Genomic DNA, 26,422 nt, shown 5'->3' with positions numbered 1-26,422 from the left:
TGATTTACTGAAATTATTGTAACTATTCTGAATCGGGAAACTTTTCCATGTTGCCATAGGTGTACATTATGAATTTTCACATATTTCTTTTCAACCATTATAACGTATGGAAACATGTGCGAAACTTTATCATAATATGAACGAATACGTTAAATAACAAAAGTTGCGTTCTTAAATTGAACAACATCGGATCTAGAACGTACAAATTTTATTCCAATATCTTCCAATTCCAAATCCTACACAAATGATATCCCGTATAAAATAATATCTCTTAATTCTATACAAATAGTCAAAAAAAAAATCTAATATAAAATTGAAAACCAAATATAAAAAACCCGAAAAGTTCATTCAAAGAACAAAATGTACATATGTAAATTGTACTACAGCAATTTTATATAACAAAGAAATATTCAATTTTGTATTTTCTATTGTAAAATTTTATAAAACGCGAATTTGAGTGCATATACGTTGTTTATTTTTTAAAGCTTTTTACGATTTTACACAACATGGAGTATGCAAGATTTTTTTTTTTCGAAAAACATCAAAAGTTCTTTGAATATTGGCAGGATGACATGTGATATTGTTTAGAGAACAACGACTTCATATTAATATTCTGAGAATAGTAAACAAATACGGTTGAAATATACGTACGGTCGTACAAGTAAAAATGAATGTCAAAAAAACTTAACAATACGTGTACTGCATTCAAAATTATTTCGTCTAAAATCAAAATCTTGGGAAGGAATAAATGTATGCTGAAGTAAAAACATAAATAACTTCCTCTAAGGTAAATTTAGTATAAATATGTAGATGACATTTTTGAAAAAGAGCAACAGCAATATTTCCAATGTTCTTCAAAAATAAATTATTTTTTATGATGATATTAATAAACTAAATATGTAATAAAAATTTTTCAGTTGCTCTAATTCCATTACTTTATCAAGGGGTTGGTTACCCTTATAGGTAGTATTTTTAATTAAACGTTTGGAAATTTTCCATTCAACAATTTCATTAAACTATATTTTTACTATTAAAGTATTAAGGGGAGCTCTTTAAAATTCTATTAAAATTAGGTTTTTTACATGCAAAATATGTCTAATTGAATATAAGGTACAATTAAGTGAAAATTTGCTAAAATCCTGCAATTTCCTTCTAAGAAATTTTAAATCACTGTAGATATTGAGAGAAAAATAGCAAACCATTATTGCGTCAAAAGACAATGAGGCTAATTTAAAACCTTCCCATTAAAAAAAACAGGATCAAAAGATGCTACAAATTGTAATTTTGAGGATATCAGGTTTTTGTCGGTTGTGCAAATTAAATTATAAGTTTTTACTTTACACAAAAAAATATTTTAAGATTTATAAAAGTTCTTTTTATTTCATTTATTAATTAATTACACTTTAATTTCCAATTCCAAACTTATTAAATTAAACTATAAGTTTTTACTTTACACAAAAAATATTTTAAGATTTATAAAAGTTCTTTTTATTTCATTTATTAATTAATTACACTTTAATTTCTAATTCCAAACTTATTAACTTTATTTTTAAATCTTTATTTTCTAAACGGCAAAACGATTTAATAACTAACGAGCTACTGAATTACCAACCAAGCCAAGTTGCTATTGAATTTACTCTATTTATAAGAAATAACTGTTTAGTAAGCAAAAAATTGTTTAGAATAATTCTCATGGGAAAGTTTTAATATTGTAATTTGAATATTTGGAACTTTGCTTTAGTTTTGTCTGTAAAAGTTCAATCACGTTGCAATTAAATGATTTCATATAGGAGTTTAATTGCAACGTTGAATTTTAATTTTAATTTAAAATAAATATTTTGTTTTTGTCAAATCACGTTGCGATTAAATGATTTAGAATAGGTTTAAGTAATAAAGTATGGAAATTTGATCGCAACGTTCGATTTAATTTTAGTTATAGTTAAATTTTATTTTTTTGGTGTTCCGGGCGTAAGCGAATATATAACTCCCCCCTCGTTAAGCTGGAAGCTCTCCTGAGCTCCAGAGATTATATTTCCTTTACTATTATTTTCATTTGTATCGTTTGGCCGTTTTTTACATTTATAAAATTTTTTCATATAGTATTTTGTAATAAAAATTATTAAAAGCAATATAATAGAGATATTTGACAGTATTAAAATATAATGGTTTTTAATTTCAAATTTTACAAATTCTATTTCATTGTAATTTTCAATTTGCTTCAAATTAATATTTTCTAAATTTGGTATATAACTAACATTATAAGGTTCTAAATAGTTTGGTATTATTATGTGGTTGTTAATTTTTCTCTCTATGTTTTTGAATATTACGTCATCTATTTTTATAGTGCAATTATAATATGTAATTAAGTTAGTTTTAATTAGTTTGTATTGTATGTTATTACAAGTATTTTCTAACATTACATTATTTGCATTTTTTACTAAGATAATATTAGATGAAACTTCCACAATCTCAAAATTAATATTTTTTCTTTTTGTACAATTCTTAAAATTATTATTCATTAAATTTTTTATACAACCATTTATTACTTTTAGTTTATTTTCACAATTCTGTTTATTATTAAAGTAAATTTCATTTTTAAATTTCAATATATTAGTAGATTCAATGTTTATTTCCTCGAAATTTTTGTTAGGTACTGGAATAATTTTATATCCAACTGCAAGTTCCCTTGCAACGTTAGGAATCAAAATGGCAAAAATAATATTATTATCTAGACTAATAAGTGAACTTTTTATTTCTTTATATTTAAAAACATCGATTTCAAATTCATCAATTTCTTCATTGGATAAAATGGAGTGAGTCATGATACCATGTTTAGCGAAAAGAATGTTTTGTTGGACTTTGTCTATTTCTGAATTTAGTAAGTTAATATTTGTGTAACTAGAAAGAAACTGTAAACTTTTTATGCTTTTGCTAAAGGTGTTGTTTTGTTCTCTCAGTGTAATATTTAAAATTTCTTGGTTTTCGTTAATTCGTTTCTGTAGAATATTTAGGTTTTTCTGAAATTGGTCGTTTATTTTAATCTGTTTATTTATGGTCTGAATGGAGTTGTAATTTCCCTGTTCAATAAGTTTTATGTTTTCTACAATTTCAGTTTTGTCATCATCGTCTAAGTTTCCAAATAACCATTTTAAAATTTTGCCACCTAAATTAATGAGTCCTCGTTTTTGTCTGTGTGGTAGTAATGTTTTAATGTTATGTCGAGTTTTTTCGATTTGAATTTGTAATTGTTTTAATGTGGTATTGTCTTGGTTAAAAGTGTTGTAAATATTATTTTCAATTTGTGCTAAAGTATTTTCTAGTTCGCTAATATTTATAAAGTGAAGAATTTTAGAATAGTTTTGAATTATAGGAATTTCTTCCCGTTTGATTAGTTGGAATCCACCTTGATTTTCCAATACCTGAACGTCAATATTTGCAGAACAAGTATTTGAAGTGAGGAGTAGAATTAGTAGTGCTAATTTAAGTTTGTTGTGGTAGTGGTTGAGTGGAGTTTGTTTCTGGGTTACCTGAGGAAAATTTAAAATTTCTTTTTAATCTACTTGGGTGAATATTTCTATTCTGGTTATCTTTTAATTTACCGTTAATTAATTTAGATTTAATATACGTATATTTCTTTTTATGTTTATATCTTAGAGCTTCGGGATTTTTTACAAGAACTTTATCTCCTTCTTTATAGTCAGGGTCTATCCTATCTTTGTTTAGTTTTTCAATCGTTTTAAGTTTATTTTCATCAATTAATTTTCTAATTTTTTCAATATCGGTTATTTCGTTATTTACAAAGTTTATAGGCTTAACTTTAGTTACAGAGTGAATGGAATTATTATATTTTTCGACTGCGAATAATATTTTTTCATACGGTGTTAAATGTGATTTTTGTGTATCTAAGATACGAAGGTGTTCGCTTAAAGTTCCGTGAGCTCGTTCGATTGTAGAATTTCCGGTATGGCTTCTGGGTGACGTAAAGTGAGCGTTTATATTTTCTGTTCTAAAGAAGTTTTTGATATTAAGACTATCGAACTCATTGTCGACAACGATTTTATCTGGCCTACCGAATAGTGCAAACCTGTTGCGAAGTGCTTGTATAATAGTAGTTGCATTTCGGTCATTGAGACGTTGGACCATTAAATGCTTTGAGAATTTGTCAATTATTGTAAGAAATATTTCCTTATAACAGAAAAATAAATCGACGTGTATTATTTTATTAGGAGAGCTCGGGGTTTCGGAAATTTCGAATCTATATTTATTTGGTTTGCGATCATATTTTGATTGATTACATATGTCGCAATTGTTTATATACTTATGAAATAGTTCCTTAAGTTTAGGGAAGAAAAACTCATCTTTCACTTCTGTATAATTTTCAACGATACCTCGATGGTTTGATTCTTTATGAATTTTTTCTATTAATTTTAAGGCCTCTTCTTCATTTTCTATGTCTATTGCTTTTTTAGTACATTTTATGAATTTCATTTTATTATTATTAGAAAAGAGTTCCGTGAGTTTCTGTTTTACTATATCAAATTTTTCATCATTTAATTCGGAATAGATAGCAGTTATTCCATTTCTAATGAATCGTCTAAGTATGTCATTTAAATAATGGCTATTATTGATTTCATTTTCACTAATAAAGATTTGTCTAAATTTTTTATATTTTATAATTATTTCCCTTTCTTTTTCTTTTGTCAAATAAAGCTGCGTCAAATATTTATTAATTATTATATCGGATGTTGGGAATTGATTTTCATGGCGACTATGGTTTGTTGTTATAACTGAATTATTAGAAGGTGTTTCGTTAGGGTCATCTATATGATTAATTTCATTATTTGTAGAATCCATTCTACTTAAAAAATCAGCAACACGATTTTCTTTTCCTTTTACATAGTCTATTTCGAAGTCGTATTCGTTTAATCTGATTCGCCATCTTTGTAGTTTGGCGCTCGGTTCTTTTAGTGAATGCAACCATTTTAAGGGTTGGTGGTCTGTTCTTATTAAAAATTTTGTACCATATAAGTATGGCCGAAAATATTTAGTGGCCCATACTATGGCAAGAAGTTCCTTCTCTATAGTAGAGTAATTGCATTCATGATTATTAAGGGTTCTGCTAGCGAAGCAGATTGGGTGGTTTTCTTGTGATAGGACCGCTCCAATTGCAAAGTTGGACGCGTCCGTTGTTAATACAAATTTCTTTTTAAAATCAGGGTAACGAAGTATAGGATAAGTTGTAATCAATTCTTTTAATTTTTGAAAGGAGTCTTTATATTGTATATCATTTTCATTGATTTTATTTCCCCTTTTCAAATATTTAGTCATAGGCTGAGCTACTTTCGCATAGTCCTTGATGAACTTGCGATAGTACCCCGTAATGCCTAGGAAACTTTTTATCTGCTTGGGAGTCTTAGGCAGTTTGATTTGTTTAATTACATTAATTTTATCTTCGTTTGGCTTTATTCCCTCTGGTGTTAATATGTGTCCTAAATACTCTGTCTCTTTAGAGAAAAATTTGCACTTATCCACTTGGATTTTTAGATTGAACTCTCTTAATTTTGAAAATATTTTATTAATAGCTGAGAGGTGTTCTTGTAGTGATGTAGAGAAAATAAGGATGTCATCTAGATAGACAACGCAAATTCGCCCGATAAAGTCCTTTAAAACGTAATTGATCATCCTTTGAAAAGTTGCCGGAGCATTCTTTAGTCCGAATGGCATCCGTACAAACTCAAAGTGACCCTGCGGTGTAGAAAACGCGGTCTTTAGACGATCTTTTTCATCCACTAATATCTGGTGAAACCCCTTTGCGAGGTCCAGAGTGGTGAAATATTGAGCGCGACCCAATTTATCAAATATAGAATCTATATTCGGTATCGGGAATTTGTCATCAACCGTAATTTCATTTAATTTACGGTAGTCGATGACAATGCGCCATTTTTGTTTCCCTGAGTAGTCCAATTTTTTGGGTACTACCCATATAGGGCTATTATAAGGGCTACTGGATGGTTGAATAATATTTTGCTCTAACATTTCCTGAACTTGCTTATTTACTTCCTCTTCATGTATTTTTGGAAACCGATATATTTTACTATAAATCGGTCGGGAAGTAGTTGTAATTATTTGATGTTTTACACTTTTGACACATGTTAATCGATCTCCTTCTTTATAGAAAAGATCCTTATTAGAGTTTAAAATATATTTTAATGATTTAATTTCTTCTCTATTCATATTTTTATTTAATAATTTTTCAAATAATTCATTATGGTTGATTTGTAAAGGTTCTATTTGACAAGTGTTTTCAAAAGGACAAGCTGAATTAAATTTAATATTACGGTTGTTAATTTCTAACCGCTCCTTTGAAAGATTAATATTTGCTCCTATTGGTTTTAAAATATTTTGGCCTAAGAGAGCGTCAAAGTTTTTATTGCTAAGATCCATTACTTTCCAGGACATAGTTGAATTTTCATTGAACTCGTCAGGTACTTTTGTAGTTATTTCGTATTTAATGGCTTGGTTTCCTGCGAGTGTTTTTAATTGAATTGGATTTTCTAATTTGTTTTGTTTAGATCGATCAAAAATATTGCCGTTTATAATTGAAGTAACTGATCCTGTGTCGATCAGACAGGTCAGCCTTTTGCCTTCCATTGTTAAGTCTACTAAGGGTAATGTCGGATAGGGGGACCACAGTGAAAATTTTCTGTGGAACCCGAATCCACATCCATTGGAACTGGACTCGACCGATTTTCGTTATAAGATGGTCCTGGTAGATTATTACCTGTACCACCAAATTGTTGGTTGGGCCTAAAATTCCTAAACTTTTCGTTAGTAGTGTAGTTTCTGTCCATTGGTCTATTTGTGTAAGTGTTTCTTATGTTGTTATTGTAATTGTTATTGTTGAAAGTTCTATTTGCGTTTCTATAGTTATTTCTGGAATTTGTATTATTACTACTATGTCTAGAATTTATGTTATGGTTATTTCTGTAATTTGTATGATTATTGTTCCTATACTGAGAGTTGGTGTTTGGAACCTTGCTGTCGGATATATTGGTTTCTAATAAGCTTCTATAAGCGTCTTCTAATGTTGTTACATTTTTAGTTCTAAGGTACATTGAGTCTACTCTATTTAATTTATTCAAAAATTTTTCTAATATTGAATTTTCATTATTAATTGGATTAAATTCTGAAGATTTATTGTCATCCAAATCATATTTTAAATTTAACAAATTTAATATGGAATTTAATTTAACATAAAGATCACTTACATTTCTAAAAATTATACAGTCTGCTTCTTCTTTTAATTTCAAATAAGATTTCTGTACTCCGAAGGTAGCTTTCAGTTGTTGTTTTACTTCGTCCCAAGTTTTTTTCTGAATTCTCCGGATTGCTGCCGCTGCAGGACCCTGGATCTTGCTGTACAAAATTCTGTATAGATAGTTTTTTGCATCGGCATCCGCTGCTAAGGCAATTAAACTTTCGACTTCTTCGATGAAGGATTTTAGACTGTAGGCGTCTTGTCCAGTAAAAATTGGTACTGAACGAGCTTCGCCTATCAAGTCTTTTAATGTAATTGCAGCAAGTGACATGTTAAAATTTTTTTGTATATTTTTTAGATTATCAAAGTATTTTTCTTTTTCACTTTTCTTCATAAATGTTAAAAAAAAAAATATTTTGGTTTTTTTTTTTTCTTTTTATAATTTTTGTTTTATCAATTTAATTAGTTGTAAAATTTGATTTGATTAAAGATCTTTTAATAGATATTTTATTTGTGTTTTACTTATAATTTTTTGTTCGTTTATTTACCGAATTAACTTTTTGAAAAAAGTTCTCCGCCTTTACACAACTAAACTTTTATCACTCAGTTCACCACAAAATTTTTTTTATTATTATTATTTAATTTTGCTTAATGGTTTGAGCATTACACTATTTTATTTTCTAGTTTTTTGTTCATTTAAATTGACTTAAGAAAAATATTAGTGTTTTCTTTTTTTTTTGTTTAGATTTTTTTTTTTTTTTTTTGTTTTTATAGACGGAGTCGGTATCCTACCGACTGCGCCAATTAAATTATAAGTTTTTACTTTACACAAAAAAATATTTTAAGATTTATAAAAGTTCTTTTTATTTCATTTATTAATTAATTACACTTTAATTTCCAATTCCAAACTTATTAAATTAAACTATAAGTTTTTACTTTACACAAAAAATATTTTAAGATTTATAAAAGTTCTTTTTATTTCATTTATTAATTAATTACACTTTAATTTCTAATTCCAAACTTATTAACTTTATTTTTAAATCTTTATTTTCTAAACGGCAAAACGATTTAATAACTAACGAGCTACTGAATTACCAACCAAGCCAAGTTGCTATTGAATTTACTCTATTTATAAGAAATAACTGTTTAGTAAGCAAAAAATTGTTTAGAATAATTCTCATGGGAAAGTTTTAATATTGTAATTTGAATATTTGGAACTTTGCTTTAGTTTTGTCTGTAAAAGTTCAATCACGTTGCAATTAAATGATTTCATATAGGAGTTTAATTGCAACGTTGAATTTTAATTTTAATTTAAAATAAATATTTTGTTTTTGTCAAATCACGTTGCGATTAAATGATTTAGAATAGGTTTAAGTAATAAAGTATGGAAATTTGATCGCAACGTTCGATTTAATTTTAGTTATAGTTAAATTTTATTTATTTTGGTGTTCCGGGCGTAAGCGAATATATAACTTGCATATTCCACAAATGAAGACATCTTTGCATATAACTTTTGCATAAACTTTACTTTCATATTGCAGAATTCTTCACAATATAAATTCGTGCAGAACTTCTTAACAAAAAGCATACGCCGCTAAAACTGTAGTAATAAATTTATAACTATTATGCAATAATTTCCGCCCTACTAAATTTTGAAACAACAGTTACCATCAGTTCGGATTGTTCAGAAATAAGAATTTTTGAATTGAGACAAATTATACAATATGCTGCAAAATATAGCTAATACCCAAGAATTTTTCATAAAACAATTGAAAAATTATGGGGTCTTTTAATTCAAAAAAGTGAATTTTTTCAAAACACTCTTTCATTCTTATACCATTTTTTAAACAAGTTTAAATCTATTTAAGTATAGATTGATCATAACCTAACTTTACTTAGACTTTCACAAATTGTGTAATAAATTTTATTCCGCATTTACAGTTATTTTTCAGATACTTAATTGTATGAACAAATTCGACAGTAGGACAAAAATTACTAGCTCTTACATACATAGACAGTAAAAGATATAATTATACAATCAAATATTTTTAAGATTTTTTAACTTAAGAAATTCAACTTATTTTCGTTATTATTTTGGCACACACACGCACATCCCCCATAAGTGTTATGCGATAAGTACAATCTCCTACATATTACGTAATCAATTAACTTTATATTGTTATTATAAAAGGATAATTTATTTCGAACGATTTGATGCAATCATTCAACCAAACATTGAAAATTACTTCAATTTATTTAATCGCATTATAACGAGTTAAACGATTTTCTTTCATTTTGTTTTTTTTTGTTTTTTCTTTTTGTTTTATCTTAAAATATCAAGGTACAAACACATATTTAAACTCTTACATAATAATGCATTCATTTCAATAAAATATTCACACAAACCAATACTTAATACAAGTATACACACATACATACAAGCAAGTTCAATAAATCTGTTCCAATCGCATGATAATTTCAATTAATAATAAATAAGAAAAAGAGAAAGAATGGTAGAAGAAAAAAAAATTTAATTTCAATATAAAACAAAAGAAAAAAAAGAGAAACAAAAAAAATTCCATTCTCTTTCTGTATCGTTACTTCGTTTATCCATCGCCATTTTTGTTTTTGTTTTTTTTATAATTTCCTGCAAGATTTTTTCTCAATATTACTTTTTTTTCCCTCTTGTCGAATAATTTTTTATTTCATTTCTCCTTTTTTCTCTTATTTTTATATTGTTATAATGTTGTTTTTATAATTTTTTCTCATTTTTTTGTTCTTTTTGTAAATATTTACAGTGCTGATGAAGGTTTCGATGGAACCTATCAAACAAATGTTGTCGTCCGTAATAATGGTTCCTGTTTATATGTACCGCCAGGAATATTTAAATCAACGTGTAAAATTGATATTACATGGTTTCCGTTCGATGATCAACGATGTGAAATGAAATTTGGTTCATGGACGTACGATGGATTTCAGGTGAGTTGCAATTTTTTTTTGATTTTATTTTCTTGTTCAATTTTTATGTTTCGCCATTCTTTATCTTTTTATTGATTGGCTATGTATTACTATATAATATTACGTATAATATATATATATATATATTCATATATAAAGATTATATTATAAGAAGATTCTCATCTCTGCAAATATCATCGTAAATATTGTGAATTTTTTTATGTATAGACTTATATAATACATGCATGGGTATACAATTATAATGAATTCATGAGCGTCTCAAGACAGACCTGAACTGAATTTTGGTTTAAAAAACCGGAATTTAATTCTTAATTGAAATGGCAATAATCACTTTGGAAAAAAGTCTACAAATTTCTATTTCTTCGAAATATATTGTGATTTTTAAATATTTTAAGATTTGGTTTTTGCCCCAATAAAAGTGGAAAAAGGTAGTGCAAATCGAATCCTATAAGAGGTCTTAATTTTATAAACTCTCCCAAAATAGAAGTTTATGTTTACGTATTATGGTTGAAAAGGCTATTGTTATGCTGAGAAAAGCCAATAATCTGTACTAAATTATCTTATCACAGTCACACTACTTATATTATACAAGAAATGCTCCTTTACTGGAATTATACAAAAAACAATACTTTTTGAAAAGTAATCAGATAATCCAAGGAGGAATCAATGGAATGAGTTTTATGGTTCTTTAAATTTGTTTTGTTAAGTTTGTTTAAGTAAGCCTTACACTTCTTTAAAATTTTTTGACCAATATTTGCATATACCACTTACTAAAGTAATTTGATTCCATATTTCTTCGAGGACCGGGATCTACAGCCCTTCTGGAAGAAAGTGTAAGTTAAACATTTAATAATTCAGTTTCCTTCGATATGTTTAAACTATTTTTGAATCTTTGATTTTCGATAAGCGCTTTAATATCTCAAAGTATATTTAAGGTTGCCCCCTTTTCGAAAAATTCAATAGAACGTTCTTGCGCAATTATTATTGTCTATAAAATTGAAAACTGAACATACAAGAATATTGGAAAATAAATCATGATTGATTTTCTACTTGTTTTAATGATTTTTATAAATGTTTACTTCATTTTTTTATTTTTTAACAAAAAAATAATAAAAAAATGAACAATAATGGGGCTTAAATAAACAGTAAAATGAAAATAAAGTTAAAAATGCACTAATGACAAATACAATTAAAAATATTTAATATTCCAATTATCGTTATAAATTTTTTTTTTTATTTCCCTTTTTGTGTTCATATTGGTGACCTCTAAAAAATAATTTTTTTAAAATTTATTTTGATTTATAAAATGAGAAAAACCAACATGAAACATAAATTTATATGGCGGCCAAATTTACTTTGAAATTTTTTTTTTTATATATTCAAATTATTGAAAATAATTTTTCGACAGTGTGTATCAAGGCGACAGACACGTGGGAAACATTGGAAAATTCATTGGAAATTTTTTTTTTTTAAAGGTGATTGAATGAGAGCAAAAAGATGATTAAATTTTTAGTGATAATTTTGGAAAATGTCAATGTTAATATAGAACATATCAATTTTGTAAGAAAAGAGGGGGAGATTGAAATTATTGGAATGAAATTAAAAATTGAAGTCCAAAAGCACTATTCCTCCTATGATAAATGCTAGACTACTAGACAGAGGCTTTCAACGAGTATATTTAATATAAAAATATTTAAAAAAATTACTTCATACAGAACGAATCTCAAAATTAATTTCCTTGTCTAGTACAGCTCTTTAGAAAAATACCCTGTACTCCTCAACACATTAAAAATATTATAATGACCCGAGATTCGAGTCCAATCCAAGTTTATAATTCAAATAAACAAACGCTTTTTTGTGGAAAAATCCGATGCGTGAACTTAAAAATGCGAACTTTTTATACACTATAACAAATTATTTGATTATTTGAAGTACTTTTAATTAACCTTCCCTGTCAAACGCATTATTACAGTAATTTTAAGAAGTTTTTGAAATTTACTCTATAAAATTTCCAATCAGTGATGATAAACCACTTATTATAGAATTTATTTTATAGCACTAATAGTTGAAACAATTATATTTCTATAAATAATTAAAAGGTCACCAGAAAATATTGTTGATGCAAATATTTTATTAAAAAACATTCACCAAAAGAATTTTTTCTGTAATATTTACTGAAATTTGAAATATTTTCCTTCCACGAAGTTTTCTATGTTCTTTAAGTGAACAAAAATATTATTAGCATAATATTAAAATTCTAATTAAATTTATCAAAAGTTTTCGGATGCAAAAGTATTTTTGAAAAATTCATTTAAATTAAAAATTACTAAAAAAGAAAAAAAATAAAAACTTTGGTATGAAAATGAAAAGCAGCAAATTTGCTTTAATTTTGAACTTTGATTTTTGAAATTTCAAGAACAATATTCCGTTCTTAGGGTCATTGAATGGCGATTGATTAATATAAAAAAAAACATGAAAATTATCAAATTCAAGGTGAACTCTTACAAAAATAATTAACACTTTTGCTTTAATTTGAGAATTGAGGTGTATAGGTTCACAAAATATGTAAATACTACTCCGTTTATATAACAAACATTGATGATATATTATTGAACTCGAATTTGCAGAGCACCAATTGATTCAAATTCAACTTTAATTATTTACCAATTATTTATTTTTTCTGATTTTTAAATATTTGCAAAACACAAAATTTGCACATTGAATACAGCATGATTTCAAAAAATTAGATGCGGAACTTTAATTTCATTATTGCAATTAAGGCAAAGTTTATCATTATTTTTTCCACTTCAAAAGAAATGATCTAGTGAAATTCATTTGAACATATGCACATGTTGCAATACCAAACTAATTTAAAAAACTGCTATACTACAAATGATGCAATATGGCAAGGTTAAAACGAAAATCCTAATTATTTAAGATTTGAAAATTTCCAGTATTTTTCAAAGTCATCATAAACTTCCAAAAAAAACAACAATAATTACGGACGATATTAATAAATCCTTCTCTAATTACTCATCGTTTATTTAAAATCTTCAAAAATTTCAAAATTATTGCCTTAATCAAATAAAACTGTTACTTTGCTTTTAATTAGGCATTATGGTTTCCATTTTTAAGTTTAAACAAATTGTAATGAAATGAAAAATTCCAGTATTCAAATTTATGCTCAATAAATTACGACGAAGGTCCTTTTTTCCTACATACAATGAAAGTAATATCTAACATTTTTCTTTTTAAACATTATGTGGAATTCTTTGTATATATACATAATATAATTATTATATATATGTATGTAAGTTTTATGTGCACGATTGTTTGCCGACATTCTGTGACATTCACATAATTTTATATTCGAAACTTAAAATTCATATCTCTCTTTTTTCCAAGATATCCAAATATTCAATTAAGAAACATCCATTACTGTCTTTCTATTGTCAAATATTATTTAAGCATCAGATAAAATTTCATTTTCATTCTGGGTGAAATTCTATTATTCGTTTTGCCCTGATTTGTGTTAACGTATAATGTAAATTTATTTTTAACTAAAGGATAACTATAAAAATAAAATATTATATTTATGCCGGTATGTATGAATATTAATGCATTTGTAATACATACTCATATGTATTAGTGTTATATATTGTATGCGATGAGGGAAGTCAGAAAGATATTCAAAATGTCGGAACACATTGTTACTTTTCTGTATCAATTTTCATTACAAAATCACTATTGCTTACAATACCCGTCAGATAAATGTTATTGTTAATAAAATATTTAATTGCATTTACAAATTAATAGTAATCAAAGAATATTCCGAAATATTAAAAGATTATAAAAACTTAATGCCAGTAGACTAACATAGACGCTATAATCCTGAACCAAAACTTTTATTCTGATCAAAGCAATTTAATAGCCCTTTTTTGAGCATTACTATTTTATAAGCCAAAGGTATATAGTTCTGTATGCACGACTATAACCTAAAGTGTTCTGCCATAAGAGGTTTGCTCTATAAAATGAAAATCCATAACACAACTAAGCATTAGATTAATATGAGCTGTTTTCTCTATTATGCAGAAAGTTTTGCACCAAATTTCGAAAAAGTTCGTTTGCTAAATATTAAATGCTTCCTATTAAAATTAAATGGCTTCCTCAATTGGTGTGGTAACGAACTTAGTTAGATTTAAAGTTTCTCCTTTAAAATTAGAAAATGTAAAAAACTCAAAAAATAATTACTTTCGAAGACTTCATCTGAATTCAAACGAATCTAAAGAAATCAAAATTTTTGGGAATATCTGTTGGGAATTTACAAAAAGACCAAAAAAACGGAAATGTATGCAATAAAAGCGCATTACATTAAAATAGAACCATAATGTATTTTAAAATAATGGTAATGTAACACCCAATACGAACATATACGTGCAAGTATACCATTAATTCACATAACACAGTTTCACACCATCATCACTTCACTTATAAGAATTTTCGTAAAGGCTAAAAGCTGGAAAAATACACATAAGTATGAAGCAGGAAAATAGAATCAAAAGAAAGAAAAAAAAAAGAATTGAAAAATAAAATGAAGAAGAAAAAAATGTTAAAGATCCTTTTTATTTTAATTTTTTTTCAATCCTTATACACGCCAAAGAATAAAGTGCATGACAAAATTGTAAACGAAATTAAAATTTATTGTTCCATTCTTTTATACCGAAGCGTTGTTACACAGCATTAGGAAAATCAAATAAATGAAAACAAGAAGAAAATTGTTGGAAAAATGTGAAAATTTCAAATTGACAAAATGGAAAGGAAAGAAAACTAAATTAAAACAATAAAAAGGATTTTTTATTGGCCTCTCTCGAAGATGGTGGAAAAATTATTTTTGTAAATAATTGCAGTTTTTGGTACTTTATATTAGTTTCTGTTAATGGTTTGCAAAAAAAATATTGCATATAAGAAAATTGTAATATTTTTTGTTTTTAAATTAAACTTAACAAAACCACATTTTAACGAAACCTAATTTTGATTTGATCCGCTGAGTCGTTTTAAATAAAGCTAAAGACATGCTTTCCTCAAAACATGCAGCCGAACAACTCATGCACTCATAACATGCACTCATAACAACTCTTCAGTAAAATACATTAGTTTAGAGTAGGAATTACGTGAGCATGTAAAAGTTTATTTAACTCATTAAAAACTGGTACCAGTTCCAGTTCTTCGATTTAGAAATTTTCAAACATTTCAATTGGCCTTAATTCTAAATTTTTATTTTTTTAATTTTTGTACAAATAAACAAAATTTATAGCTTTTTTATATTAGAGTTTCATTAATTTTCTCTACACGCTTTAATTTTAAAACCAGTATTCAAATTTTTTTAGCTTTTTGATGCATTTAGAAAAAATAAATCATAAAAGTTCATCAAATTTTTATTTTCCTATTTTAAGCTAATATAAATCGAAAAATGTTCATTATTTCGCTCTTAATAACAAGAATTGGATACCTGTTCCTCTACACCATATAATACAATAATTTGTAATAGGTTATTAGTATACTATCTTCATAGAGTCTTTCATTGTATAGAATTCCTATAGGGTCTTTCGTAGAGCCATTTATTGGTAAATATCTATTAAAATTATCTCAGAGTTTTACCAACCACATCACTTTTAGCACCTCCACAGGGAGGTTATGTGATGTTGCTAAATTTCGGACGTCCAATTTTCACAGGGAACGCAGTGCTCTATGTAGAGAAGCATAATAAACTATTTTTAGAGAAATGTCTGGCTGTCTGTCTGTCGGTCTGTTTGTCTATTCGTTTATCCGTGTATGCACGTGTGAATCTCAAGTTCGTTTTAACCGATTTTAATGAAATTTTATATGTGGGTATATTTCGGGTATGACACGAATTGATCTACTTTTAGAATTTACCAGAACTCTGTAACTGGACTTCTTTGCAGGCCGATTATACATCTTTACAAAAGAGATAATCAACCGATTTCTTTGAAATTTAGTATCTGAATTCGCGGTGTACTTGACGGAATTGTACGGAACTAATTGTTAAACGGAAATTTCTTGAAATATAATATTTGAGTCCTACCGAAACTAACTGGCTAATTTTTCGGCGCATTTTGGCGCAAAGCGAAACTCTACTAAGAGCCAAATTCACATTGTTCTAGGTATGTTAACTAAAAGTTTACTAGTGTGTTCAAAATTGTAAAGAAGTGTTTAAAACAAAATTTCATAATCGTCTGTAACACTTTCACTAAACTGGACAATACACATTTTAGTCGGTTATGTGCTGATCACATCACATTTTTTTAAACGAAAATATTTTAGAGATATTTTTTATAAAAGCATTTTTGTATGCTGTACTTTACCAACTTGATTTATAAACTTTTTCTTCTTATATTTCTGAGACAACTTCCGTTCTTTTCAACCACTATTATTATGATCATGCATTTCTCTTATATACTGTGTAATTGTTCTAATACTGTGGGTTGTATTTTTTATATTACTATTCCATTTCTGTTATAAAAATATTTTCAAGTTATAAAAAAGAAACTTAATAGTGCAAGTAAGAATTCAAAAAGACCTGCTAATAAAAGATTTGATATTATCCCTTTAATTTTAAGTTTGACTAAGAATGTTTTTTTTAATTTCAAAGATTATGGTTATCAGACTCAGGTCAGGTTAGCAGGATTTTCTAAAAATTTTCAATAAAAACTTTTCAAAATTTACTCCAATCGAACACTGCTTATTACTACTTTACTACTTAAATACTGGGCTTTTACGATTACTTTATAATTTATAATTAAATTTAATACAAGTGCATATAGAATTTTTCATTTAATTTTAAAATCTTCCTAATGTCCTTAATCACAAATTTACGAATCAAAAACATAAACACATGATAAAAATCTAAGATGTGCATTATTATCTTGTAATTATTTATAATAAAATTTAATAATTCAAATATCTGATTAAATTTTCGCATATAATAATAGAATATTCGCCAGGTGAACAGCAGATTGATAAACTAAAACACAGAACCGCCAGTATATAAAAAACATGCATGTTATTTAGACACTACTATAATAATAGTTTTTGTAATTGTATAGAAAATAAATTGAATAATAGAATTTTGAATTTAAGATGACATACAAAAATACACGTACATATATACACAACTATGTGTATGTACAACAGTGTCAACATTCATGTTGACGTTAAGATATTTTGATTAATGTATAAGATTAATAAATACATAAAATTATGAAATTATCACTGTTTTCCTTTACTACAATTTGCAAATACATGAAACTATATGTATTTTAAGGATTAAGGTTAAAAAGAAAACTCATGTAAATTTAATCACAAAATTCTAACTATTTTTTTTTAATAATTTAAATTATAAAAATAAAAAGACGGATTGCGTTATGTCAAATATTATTAACAAACGTATAGACTTTTGTAGAGTATGATACTAACGTGCAATTAAGAATGGCGTTATTCCAAAGAGTTCAGTTACTACTACACTAATGCACAATATGGTATGCATGTTAAATTGAGACTGCCTAATTATAAAAAGTTTTGAGTTTTCTCAAAATAAAATAATTGAAAAGAAGTATTTCTTGCTATTTCGTATCGTTACAATTCACATAGGTTTGAGTATATACTAAATGTAGAGTGAATACTAATGTTATCGCATTGCAGCTCTTGAGATTTTGACTGGCTTGTGTGATTATTTTGAATAAAAATAATTTTCAGTTAAGTATTTCGATTTCGAAGTAGTAGTAGGCATGAAACCTAAGACGCTATTATAATATAAAACATATTAAAATTACGGGGACGAGAAATTCGACAAGTTGTTACAATTCTTATTTTTTTTTATTTTTAGAAAAAAATCTTGTATCTTACTATCACATATTCATTATGTGTATACAAAAAACCTGGCGTAGAGCCTTATAATTGTCAAATGACCAATTGTGTACGTTCTTGTAAATTCAAAACGTTCATATTCACTTTGGTATATAATTCTATTTACCCTTTTTGTATTATAATTATAATAAATTGAAATGAAATCAAACGCAATACTTAATTTAACATTTAGTTGTGCGCTTGACTAAAATCGACATTTTTTTTTTTTTTTCTTCCTTATTATTCCCCTAGCGAACATAGGGCTTCGACATAGCCTCTCCAGCTTTCTCTATGTTGGGCCAATCTCTTAATTTCCGGCCATGTTTTTCCAGTTAAGTCACCTTCTCTCTGCACTGTTCTCCTCCAAGTTGTCCTTGGCCTTCCAATATTTCTTCTTCCTTGGGGATTCCATTCTAGTGCCTGGCGCGCCACTGATGATACCGGGCGTCTTAGAACGTGACCAATCCATTTCCATTTTTTCTTTCTTATTTGGACCCACACCGGCTCTTGTTTTGTTAGGGCCCATAGTTCTTCATTCATTATCCTTCTTGGCCAGAATATGCGACATATTATTCTTAGACTTTTATTTATGAATACTTGCAGTTTCTGTATGTTACTCTTTGATACTAGCCACGTTTCACTTCCATACAGTAACACTGATTTGACACATGCGTCGAAGATTCTAACTTTGGTTCCTCGAGCTATGTGTGTTGATCTCCATACCGTCCACAGTCTTCCAAATGCACTTCTGGCTTTCGCTATTCTGCGTTCTATGTCTCTGTCTGCACCACCATCTTTTGTGAGCGTACTCCCCAAGTATTCAAATTCTGATACCTCTTCAATTTGGGTACCTTGTACGTTCATCGGTATTTCGTTTGTGGTTTTGATTCTCATGCACTTGGTCTTGGTGGTATTTATTCGTAAACCTATTGTTTCCGCTTTTTCTGCCAGGTTATTGATGGTGGTCTGCATTTCGACTGCTGAGTTTCTTAGTAGAACAATGTCGTCCGCATATTCCAGGCTTTGCAGTCTTTGTGAGAGGTGCCAGATGATTCCTTTGCGTTGTGCTGCTATTTCTTTCATGCACTTGTCGAGCACAACGATGAATAATAGTGGGGACAGGGGGCATCCTTGTTTGACTCCAGTTGTTGTTGTGAATGGAGTACTTAGTCTTCCATTATGCGACACAACTGTTTCTGCATTGTTGTATAGAGCCTTTATCATATTTATAATTTTGGTAGGAATTCTATGTCTTCTGAGTGCAGCCCAAATCGCGCTTCGTTTAACTGTGTCAAATGCGCGCTCGAAGTCTATAAATGTTGCATATAATGGGCTGTTCCATTCCACTGATTGCTCAATTACTAATCTTAATGTGTTCGCATGTTCGGTGCACCCCCGGCCCTGCCGGAAACCGGCCTGTTCATCTCTGATGTGTTGATCTAATTTCCCCACTATTCTGGCATGTATTATTAGTGCTATAATTTTCGTTACACTGTTTAGCACTGTTATACCTCTCCAATTCCTGCATTCTGTCAGGTCTCCTTTCTTCGGTAATTTTATAATTATTCCTTTCTTCCAATTTTGCGGGATCTCTTCTTCTTGCCACATTTTCTCAATGACTGGTTTTAGTGCATTGGCAGAGGTGATTTCTACTGCTTTCAACAATTCCGCCGGTATACCATCAATTCCTTCTGCCTTATTTGTTTTCAATTTTCTTATGGCGTCCACAATTTCTCTAAGGGTTGGGGGTCCCTGTTCGATTGACGTATCTTCTCTAGTATTTCTAATATTCGCTTGTTGTTCTTCTATTTCTGTATCTTGGGTATTTGTTTCTGCGAAATGTTCTCGCCATCTATTCAGTTGCTCTTGGGGGGAAGTAAGTAGGGCTCCATTTTTTTTGCTCCTTATTGGCCTCGAAAATCGACATTTAGGAATCTGTAAAATTCATTATATTCTCTATTTGTAAAACTTAAAGTTATCTCTAAGTAATTTACTATATTTTTCATTTCGACCAAATTATAGCATAAAGAAAGCACTGTTTAATCTTCTTTTATGCGAATTTGTGTGGTTTTATATCTGTTTAACAAACCAGTGTATAGACAATCTCCGAAAATCGTGGAACGCTCAATGCGAATTTTTTATATATGCACTTTCCTGTTTTGCCAGTAGAACGTATCAAACGCACAAAACGAGACATTACAGCACTTTCATAAGCAATAAACTAATAATTCCAGTTATTTAACAAAATAAAATTCAAAGAATAAAAATTACACGAACGACAATACTTCATAACGTAACGCAAAATTTTCTAATAATTTTTCATGAAATATTCTAAAATATTCAATTTGCGTTTTAAAAAAAACTAAAAAATTTTATGTAAATTTGAAAAAAATGTCAAATATTTTTACTCAAGTAAAAAAGTAAACCGTATATTTATTTATTCCAATTTAATGTAAAACCATACAACAACTAAGTACCTACCTACCAAAAAAAAAAAATATAATCTAAAATTTATCATTGTTTTAAGAGATTTTTATATTCAATGTTTATATAAAGGGAAAAACTGGGTCATTATACTAAGTAATAAAATTTCCGTATAAATCATTTTTCTAAAACTCTAATATTTGTTCATAAAAATAAAAATGGCAAAAAAAAAATAAAAAAAATTGAACAAAAAAATTTATGTTGTTTTTTTTTTTTTGCTTCCAGTTACTGAAATACCAAACTTCACCATACCGCCTCTCAAAAATATCAAATGTATTAAAAAACCCACTAAGAATGACAATAGTCACCATTTTATAAACATACATACGTTACGTATACACATTTAAATTTGTGTTGGAAAAAATTTCTATTGTTTCTCATATTAAAATACCATTATTTTAATTGCATTCTATTGCAACGAGAATGCAACCCAAAAATTCAAATAACTGAGAGAACAATACAAATTTTCAAATATTTATTTTTGAAAGTAGAAAATAAATAATTTTGTTTATATATTCAATATACGAGTAGATATTCAAAAATTTGAATTCCGACAAAAAAAATTTGACAAGAAAAATCAAATAATGCTAAAATTAACACGCAAACAAATACTCGTAAAAATACAAATTGATTCAATTTTTGTATATACTTTCATTTCAAAGTTACGTAATAATCGGAAAAATGCAGTGTAATCAAAAAATAAAAATGGTATAAAATTCCGAAAAAAAAAACAATTTTAATCAAAAAATCACGGGCCCGAAAATTGGTCAATTATTGCAGTGCATCAGACACGATTCTGTTAATTCTGATTTGTTACTGAATTGCAACTGAGAAAACGGTTATCACAATTAAAAATTTCTAGCTAATCTAAGTACTCAGTCTGTAAGCTTTATTGACTTTCAAATTCATTGTTTCATTCTTTCAGATTTAAATTTAAATTAAAGACTTAAAATTACAAATTTAAGAAACTTTTACTGTTACAACTAAATTTGATTTTACCCGATAAAGTGAACCTTATCATAGTTTTCAATCACTCTTCCTCTTTGTTCATAATTTAATTTCTTTCGAATTGAATATTCTGTTGCAAAAATTAAATATTTTTCGTCCATAATAAAAATTAGTAATTTGTTTTTGCCTAGCCTAGTATCGCTTAGTTGTTTTTGTATCCGATTATCTAGAAAATTTCAAATTTATATGTTTTATTCGCTGGTTTGTCTTTATTTCATTTGCATAGCGTGGGTTAAGAAGCACATTATAAACATTTTAGCAAAATTTTAATTAAAAATCATTTATATAAAAAATAACTTAATTTTTTAGGTAAAATAAATAATATTTATTTTTATTGTATCAAAATATTTACCTAAAAGTATGCAATTTTTTTGTGTATTACATACTTTTGCTGAATAAATTATAATGAATAAAATGTGGTTGATTTTCAATTAATTTGAAATAATTTTCAATTCGCTACAAAAATTTACAGTAATTATTAGCATATTTTATAAGTTGACTTATCATAAATGTTTTTACTGAAAGCAGAACAGCTTAACTGTTCCCAAATTTCTTCTTATCAGTGCATATTTTTGAACTTGTGAATCAAGCGAGAACTGCCGTTGTAAAAAAAAAACATCAAAAATATAGGGCCTAATATTAAATATAAGCTTTCGATTCCAATTCAAAAATGTAAGAATATTTTTAGAATTTCGTTTCTATAAGCTTTGGCTTCTATAAAAAATATACAAACGCTAATAATCATCTAGAGTAATTTTTTCCAAAAAATTTGGAAAAATTACTCTAGATGATTAGATCCATATTGTTTTATAAAGGTTTTTTCTAGTTGATTGCACATACTCTTGGAAATTATTAAACCTAACTTCAGAATAATTTTAAACTTAAATTACTTTAAAACAAGTTACAAATGTGCAACCCTCTATAATAATTATAAAATTTTCGCAACGACGTTTTCAATAAGGACAATAGATGCATTTATTCAAATTTTTAATATTCACACAAATTTCGATATTACCCAGATTTTAAATTTTAATTATTTTGACTAAAAAAAACATTATCAAATCATCAATTCAATAAATGTGACCAATTTATCATAAAAAAAAAAAACAAAACACAAATTACTTGCAATAACAATAGGTAGGTAATTCTAATTACTAATTATAACAATTTTTCAACAAAATTTTAATTATTATAATTAAAAATTCATTACTTTACCCGTCCCATTATATGAGAGCGCAAAAATTTTTATCAAATTAAAATAAATTTTAATTGTTTTAAAACCGCTTTTATAATAATTACAAACAAAATTTGAAGTAGTGCAATAAATCAATTTAAATACATAATCATACAAACAATCAATATCATTATTAAATTATCAATTAAATAAAATACCATATTTTCAACCTAAATTTAGTGGAATAAAAAAATATTGTTTTTAAATTTTTAAAATTATTGTATAAATTTTTAATTGTAAATTTTTCCAAAATAATTAAAAAATTTCTATGCTTTTTGAACCAATAATAAAATTGTAAAACCATAAAATATTTTCTACATAATATTTAAATATAATTCAAGTATTTATACCGAATCGAAATTATTATTGTAAGTGGGATATCACTTTTTTAATGAAATGTGTTATACAAGGTGAATGGATAACTCAACGATCTGTTACGGTTGCATAATAACTATAAAGAAAATTCTGTAAATTTGGACATTTTTTTTGCTAATTGAGCTTACTACTAAATCATTTTGTATAAAATTAGAGAACTACTGTACGCTGACCAATTTTTCAAAATACAAGGCGTGAATTCTAAATAAATTTTTGCTTGTACTTTCTTAACTAAATTTCATCCAATCATGATAAATTTATAGAAATTGTTGGCGAAAATGAATAAATTTCTCAATTAAGAATACATTCTCTAAAATTCAACGATCAGAAGTACTATGAATACAATTATGTAGAATGATTCTGTAAAGAGGCTTGGAAAATGAATAAAGTTGGGTCAAACCAATGGTTTGTATTGTAGCACTTTTCCCTTCAACAAGTAAAAATTCTGCTTTTAAATACAGTCTATGTGTACCTACCACACTATTAAAACTATTTTCATTCATATTTAACTATTTCTAGGATTGCCTATATTTAGGATGACGCATACGAGTATATGCAGTCTTTGAAATAAATCAAAAATTAATATAAAAAGGGGTTAACATAATGCTCGATTTTAAGGGTTAGTTGTGTGAGTTAAGAAAAATAATTATATTTTTTAATTTCATGGAATTTACCGTTAGCTTTTTGCGTTTATAAAAATTTGAAAAAACTTGCGGTTTCGGAAATATGAGGTGTCAAAAATTCAAATTTTACGAATTTCAAGAGGCGATAACTTGAGAGGGGGTGGAGATGGAAAAAAATTTTCTTCCAACGAAATGAACTGTTTGTTAATGTCTAAAAGCCCCTAAAATTTCAAGCTTCTGCAGACTGAGGTCTAGAAGAAAAACGACATCAAAAATTTGGAAAAAAATAACTGTAGATAACGGTAAATTTGAACGGCCATTTTGTTTTTCTAAAGTTTAACTATAGTATACCGCTCTAGGGGAAACAAGCCGCTGCCTTTCTGCGTTTGAAAAATTTCAAAAATGCTTATGGTTTCATTGCAACAAATATTTAAAAAAGGCCATTTTTAGGGTTTTGGGGGGGTATAACTTCTAAACGGGGGGAGATAGGTAAAAATTTTGTTCCACGGAAATAAGTTTCTAGTGAAGGTCTATGTACGTATGAAATTTCAGCTTTCTATCTTCAAGGGTGTAGAAGTTTTGTAAACAAAAAAAGCGTCCACGGACGGACGGACGGACGGACGGACGGACGGACGGACGGACGGACGGACAGAGTGAAACTAATAAGCACTTTTTTCAAAAATTTTTTTGGAAAAGTGCTAAAAAGGAACAATTTTTGAAAATAAAATTAGAGGGTAGACTTTGAGGTTTCCATGATTTTATAAGCATTTCATATTTGTGCATTCGCTTTACAAGTACTTAATTTTTCAAATAAGTTATATGACAAATAAATTAGTTATTAGCCGTATAATCACATATTATATAAAAAATTCAATTAATTACATGAACATTACCCAATTTTAGGTTTTTCATACTTTCTACTAATTCCATTTTCTGATTTCTAAATTTCTGATGTAATTTTAATTTTAACTTTAATATTATTCTACATTATGTCTGTGCAGCTCTGTGATACTCATTCGAACTTTTTCCTATTGATATTGTAACTTGCAGTGGAATGTTGGACCTGTTATTAAGCTATTCAGTATTTCTAAAACTACAAGCTAATGGCACAGTATTTTATCAAAAATTTAAACATTTTACCCTTCAATTTCCAACATTTGTGGCCAACTTATTCTCAAATTTTTATAACAACTATGAAAAGAATCAAAATTAATTGATCGTTTAGGAACTTTCATACGAATTAATCGTTTATGTTAAATTTAGTAGCTTTATAACCGCTATGACTAAAGTATTTTTATAATTGTATGACAGCTAGTCGAACCTCAAGCAAAATACTTCAAGCAAATTGAAACTAAATAAGATTCGAATTATAAATTTATTAAGCGAATTGCTAAAATTTGACTACCTCAGATTTTTAAAAGAAATAATAGCGATGAGTGAGGACCAGAAAGTTTAGCAGTAAAGCGAAATAGTGACGTTAATTTGAGTTTGTAATTCCTTAAAGGACATTTTATCCTTTAAAATGCAAATGATTAGTTTATTCTACCTTTTAATCCATAAAATATATTATTTTCGCGTTTTATAGTTTGAAATTGCAAAAAAAATCCCCATCAGTTTATCGGTTTGTGTTTGAATGGAACTATTTTATGATGAGCTTATCAAATTTCGATACCATAAAATATTTAATATTTTATGAATAGAAGAGCAATTCTATAGAATATGGAATACTCTCCTTTATGTTTTGCATTTTAAATGAAAAATTTTATTTAAAGCTTGTTTAAGTTTAAAAAATTAAAAAAAAAAAACAAACACAATCGGAAAAACGCTATGTAACTATAAAGTAATGTAAGTGTTTTAAACTCATTTTTTTTTATAATTTAATCTCCATTTTACGAGTACCACACTTTTCACCATAGTTGTCTTTAATTTATTCTGTCAGTGTGAAAAAAACCATTTTCTTCGAGTCAAGAGAAAAATGTATTGTGGTAAATCTAAAAATACTTAAGGGAATTTTAATTTTTTGTAAAAACAAAAATTTTTCCTACAATACAATCATAATGACCATAAAAACAGAATTATTCCATTTTTAAAAAGGACATATTATTATTTTTTTCTTCTTCTTGTTTTTGCTTTTTGTGATTATAAAAAGTGACAAAAATAAATTGTTAAAACATTTTCATCTATCACGTACATAATAACTGTGATTGTAATTGAAGAAAAATATACTCTGTACAGTTATTAAAGGTGGGAAAATTCACAAAATAAAAAAAAGAAGAAAAAGAAAAGCTTTATGAGAAAATCCTTAGGGTAATTGTGGTTCCCTTTTTATGACCAGCTTCCTTTAATTTAAAATGAGATTTTAGGTTTTTTTGTTTTGTGTGTATTTTCGTGTATCTGGGTAACATAAAAATTTAAAAACTTACCATGAATATTATAAAATGTGTACTCAGTGTTTAAAAATTAAAAAAAATATATTCCTAATAATTTGAATATAAATTTTCATGCGGTCATTCAATATTTTCCATGTGAATTCAATTG

General features: G+C 27.3%; 1 protein-coding gene across 1 annotated transcript in view; it reads left to right on the top strand.

Annotated features, from left to right (window-relative positions):
* Positions 1 to 26,422, top strand: part of LOC129618649 (neuronal acetylcholine receptor subunit alpha-7) — a 234,127-nt gene that overhangs the window by 128,813 nt on the left and 78,892 nt on the right. Inside the window, exon 4 of the mRNA XM_055533529.1 lies at positions 10,057 to 10,237. Coding sequence (XP_055389504.1) covers positions 10,057 to 10,237 — 181 coding nt within the window. The remainder of the gene's footprint in view (positions 1 to 10,056; positions 10,238 to 26,422) is intronic.

This window comes from Condylostylus longicornis, unplaced genomic scaffold (genome assembly GCF_029603195.1).
Source record: "Condylostylus longicornis isolate FDR11 unplaced genomic scaffold, ASM2960319v2 ptg000010l, whole genome shotgun sequence".
Lineage (NCBI taxonomy): Eukaryota > Metazoa > Arthropoda > Insecta > Diptera > Dolichopodidae > Condylostylus > Condylostylus longicornis.
This window is presented reverse-complemented; position numbering and strand designations above follow the sequence as displayed.